The 4,556-nt window shown below is 35.0% G+C and overlaps 1 protein-coding gene across 1 annotated transcript; it reads left to right on the top strand.

Moving 5' to 3' along the window:
* The first annotated feature begins 1,327 nt into the window (after positions 1 to 1,327).
* Positions 1,328 to 4,337, top strand: LOC106110596 (E3 ubiquitin-protein ligase MARCH1-like). Its single transcript, XM_013292478.1, has 5 exons — positions 1,328 to 2,146; positions 2,228 to 2,338; positions 2,822 to 2,909; positions 3,616 to 3,751; positions 4,096 to 4,337. The coding sequence occupies exons 1-5, from the start codon at positions 1,413 to 1,415 to the stop codon at positions 4,302 to 4,304; spliced, it is 1,278 nt and encodes a 425-aa protein (XP_013147932.1). The 5' UTR covers positions 1,328 to 1,412; the 3' UTR covers positions 4,305 to 4,337.
* The last annotated feature ends 219 nt before the right edge of the window (positions 4,338 to 4,556 follow it).

Raw genomic sequence — 4,556 nt, 5'->3', positions numbered from 1 at the left:
TTGAAATTTGGCACAGATATAAAACAAAGTCTGGAGTACACATGGGATAAGCTTCATCCCCGAGAAATGTCCGGTTCCCGAGTGATAGTTCGTATGTTTTCTAATACCACGCGGACGAAGTTGCGGGCAACAGCTCGTGATACATAAAATTGGATATGCTTAAGAAGGAAGTGGATTCAGATATGGCTGATAGTTGTATGGAAGAGCAGCACTGTGCCGACTCTCCGTAGGGACAAGGGCAGGTTTATGATGAATAGCTAATGGTACATTAAATTCTGTTTAAGAGTTTTAATTCTACCAACAAGCAGTCGACTAACGTAGTTGACTATGGCATAATCACCTCTAGCTTAGGATAGTCCCCCCCCTCCCCTTTCTACTACCGGACGTTCAGGCATACGGCCGAATTCCATCCTTTCGTAGTTGATACTCCGCGAGTTCGAACGAAAAAGTTTCAATCATCGTTCTTTGTGCGCACTGCAAAGGATTGGAAAATATGACGTGGGGGCCTTCAAAGGATATTTCGAATGCATCGTCACCTCCTTCAGGTGGGATCGTGGTCAAGCGCTAGCTTAACAAATAATAATAAAAAAAAAATAGACTCCGAACACCTCAACGTAGACTTCGAGAGCTGGTGATATATTGTTGAAATAAATGTTGTAAATGACATCAAAAACTAGGTCATGATATACATGTATTTCTATTTAGAAATGGAACAAAAGTTAAATGGCAGTGAGAGTAATGAGACACTCCTGACTTTAATTACACACCGGCTAATTACGCTGGTTAATTTACTCTGGAAGATACACTACGTTGTTAATTTTGAACATAACCTAGATATTTGTTATTCCAATTCTGATGCATTTATTTGGTTCTTCTTTCATACCTTCAAGAATGTAAAGGATAACAATGCAATTTTAAAAAAGTAAGATGCCACTAGAAAGTTTACTAACAAGATACTTATATTTATAAACTAGCTTTCGTCCGCGACTCCGTCCGCGTAGTATTAAAAGAAACAAAATCAAGTAGCCTATGTGTTCCGGACTATCCTCTACATATATGCCAAATTTCATAGAGATCCGTTCAGCAGTTTAGGCTACAAACTCTAACAAACATATACCATCTAATCTTTCGCATTTCAATATTAGTAACAAAGAGCATATAAGTAAGTAAGATTAGTAAGACAGAAGAAAACAGGTGAAATACTACATTTCAACAGATTATCGTAGTGCAATTCTTTAGAATTTGTTCACGTTAAACCTCTTTTTTATAAACAACTTCAAGAAGGTTAAATAAAAACATTAATTTTGATAAAAATATAAACGTCAAAATTAATTGTCAAATTACAATTTTTAAAGTTAGTTTTATCACAACATTTCTATAAAATAGTAAATACTAATGCAAGAAAACTGTTAATGGATGAAGAAAATAAAATCAATAAAGAAGATGAAAAGGACAAAGGATTAAATGAACAAAATAAACTAAAAGTCAAACAATTGGGCCAAGCGACTGATGATGCGGGACCCTCAAGATTTACACCATTGCCGGGAGAAATACCACAAACTCAAAAAAGTATTCACCAACCAATAACAGGGAAATCTAAATCTGAACACAGCTTAAGACAATTCATAACAACACAGGATGTTGCAAATGCTTTAAAATTGTCATCACTAAGTTTTACACCAACCAATGAAACAATTAAAAACATAAATTTCAAAGACCTTAAAATACCTAATTTGACCAAAACTGAAAATACCGACCGATGTGAACCAGCAACGTTTTTGGATTTAAAGAAATTTGTAGCTTCCTGTTTCACTAAAGATACTGAAAACTTAGCTTTAGTAGAAGTTCCGAATGTACAAAATGTTCACACCGCAATAAGTTCTATTATCACTGAACCAACTCCAGAAATACAACGATTCCAAAGTCCACCAACACAAGTTATTGACGTTGTTAATGTAACTAACGAAGTAAGAGTACCAAACGCAAATCTGATTGATATAAAACAGTCAAAAACAATAGAAGGATACAAAAAGAAGACTTCAGGAAATCTATCAGAGAAATCTGATTTTGGTTTAGCGGCGAGAGATTCTCTGTCCAGTATTGGTTCAAATGTTTGTCGAATTTGTATGACGAAAGGACGCGAAAGGTAGGCTAAAGTTTATGTCGTTACTTTAGTATTAAACTCAGTAGTTAGTGTACTCGTAATTAATCAAACCATTACTTAAAGGTTGATTTCTCCCTGCAACTGCAAGGGATCTCTAGCGAACGTCCATTTATCCTGCTTAGAGAGGTGGCTAAATCAAGTTGGCAGAAACCATTGCGAACTTTGTGGCTTCAGGTACAACACATTAATATCACTTTAATTTTTTAAATCGGATAATGTACGAAGCGGATCGAGTAAGATTAATGATGAGAACTAGAATTGTTACCAGTAGTGGATGTTTTGTAATAACCTCGAACTATTAGATAATAGCTATTATTTGTGACTTCGTCCGAGTGAAGTTAAAAAAATATAGCCTGTATTACTCAGCTATAACGTAACTTTTTAACGGTGAAACAATACATATAATTACATTTCAATACATACAAAAATACAAATGTTTTCTCTTTATAATATATGGTTTATACCTTTTTTTACTAAATTTAATAAATAATAGAAAATAGAACGTACTAATAATAGAAAGCGGATCTGTTTTGAATTACTAGATTTGTCGTGATCATTAAATAAATAAAAATGGTAGACATTAACCATGACAAATTATTTATTTCCAATTTTTAGTCCAAGATTTCCTCTTATTTAATAGTTTGGTAAATGTTTCAGTTACCCGGCAATTCGCACGCCTCGGTACACAGTACTCCAGGCTCTCCGGCTGTGGTTTGGCAATCCTCGAAACAGGAGCCATTTGCAGGTGCCTACTATTTATTGTTCGGAATCTTTTTAAACTTGATAATTGATTAGATAATAAAAGAAAACAAACAGATTTTGGACTGATAATAGAATGGAGTTTGATAATAAAATATAATTAGTTTCAGACTAATGAATCAGACAGGTTTCAACCTGTTTTGATTTACAGCAATACCAATACTGCGATATAATTTTCCTTTGCCACTTGAATTAAGTGATATTTGACAATTGTTGAGAACGATATCGTTACAAAGCGACAGAATTGAGGGTGCTAGAAGCAATGTTATAACGTATCATGGTGATTGGTATCACAGAGATTTCGGTCTCTGAGAATTCCAGGAATTCTCTAGTGTTTGTAGACTTGTGAACATACAGATGTATTGCTATGTCTAAGAATATTGCCTTTTTTGCGTATACCATTATTTCATATCCTCTTCTTCTATTAAAGAAAGTTATGATTTGCCAGAACTCTTATCATGCTTATCTTACTTCTAACTAATAGTATAAATGCGAATATTGGATGGACCGCTTAAATGACTGAACGGATCTCGATGAAATTTGGCATGTATAGTCAGAACACATTTTTAAATAATGTTTCTATTATGTCATTTTTGTTGTCAGGTCGTAGTATTTTATCACTTTGCCCATTTCGACAATTTGCACCGCATTAAGGCTATGTCGTTTGATTAATTTATTATTTTTTCCTACAGTCCGACTGCCTTATATTCTGGCTGCTATCAACGGTCACAGCCGGTCTTCTAGCGGTATGCATCGTTGGCACTCAATACTTTGTTATTGAGGGCAACAAATTTGGTAAGCTCGATCCAGGTGCTAGAAAAGACGAAGGTTGGTTTTTGTTTATTTTTTTAGTTTTTTTTTCTTCTACTCTTAGTTTTACCTTTCTGTTTGCTATCGATTTTTGGTCTCAATTGTGCTTATGGTATCAGAAATCTTTCAATCATCTGACAAATTAATTATGTAGTAGAAGTCTTTAGATTTTTAGACACGTGGGAACCTTTCAGATGGAGTAGAAATACCATAGAAAGAATTCAGTGTACAGGGAAAGGAATTGTTAACGTCTTGTATAGCAGTGTTTATATCTGGCTGATATATAGTTCTTTCGTTCAGTTGTTTATCGTGCTATAATTAAAGTACACGTTATTTTGTAATAGTTGGTGATATTCTTGCAGGCATTTCTCATCGAATCACCGAAACGGCTATGGATTTCTTTATGGCGATAGTGCTTTGTGGTTACTCTGTCACTGTGTACCTTCTGTGGAAGGATCACTACGTGATGTGGAACCGATGGCGCAGGGCTAATGTTAACGTGCGTTTACTGCTGTCCCCGGATTCGAATCCCGTGCCGTTCGTACCTAGACCTAGATATAATGTTGTTTAATATTATAAAGATATTTATATCGTTTATTTGAAATTTGATGGTTTTATTTGCTGTTTTAACTAGTAATAAGTGGATTAGAAAATATCATCACCAGCTCATTATACGTCCACACTGAGGGGCTCAAAACATAACCTAAATTAGGGTGACTAGGCCATAGTCAACCACGCCGGTTCAGCGCGGATCGACTTCACATATATCTTGAATTTCTTGGCCAATATGTGCAGGCATAACGATGTTTTCCTTCACCGTAAG

Source organism: Papilio polytes, unplaced genomic scaffold (genome assembly GCF_000836215.1).
Source record: "Papilio polytes unplaced genomic scaffold, Ppol_1.0 DF824225.1, whole genome shotgun sequence".
In the NCBI taxonomy this organism is placed as follows: domain Eukaryota; kingdom Metazoa; phylum Arthropoda; class Insecta; order Lepidoptera; family Papilionidae; genus Papilio; species Papilio polytes.
Note: the sequence above shows the minus strand (reverse complement) of the source record. Positions and strands in the feature narration are given on the sequence as shown.

Coding starts and splice junctions, on each gene's coding strand:
- LOC106110596 (XM_013292478.1), top strand. CDS start 1,413: ATGGATGAAGAAAATAAAATCAATAAAGAAGATGAAAAGGACAAAGGA. Junction 2,339..2,821: donor TGCGAACTTTGTGGCTTCAG/GTACAACACATT, acceptor TAAATGTTTCAG/TTACCCGGCAATTCGCACGC. Junction 3,752..4,095: donor AGGTGCTAGAAAAGACGAAG/GTTGGTTTTTGT, acceptor ATATTCTTGCAG/GCATTTCTCATCGAATCACC.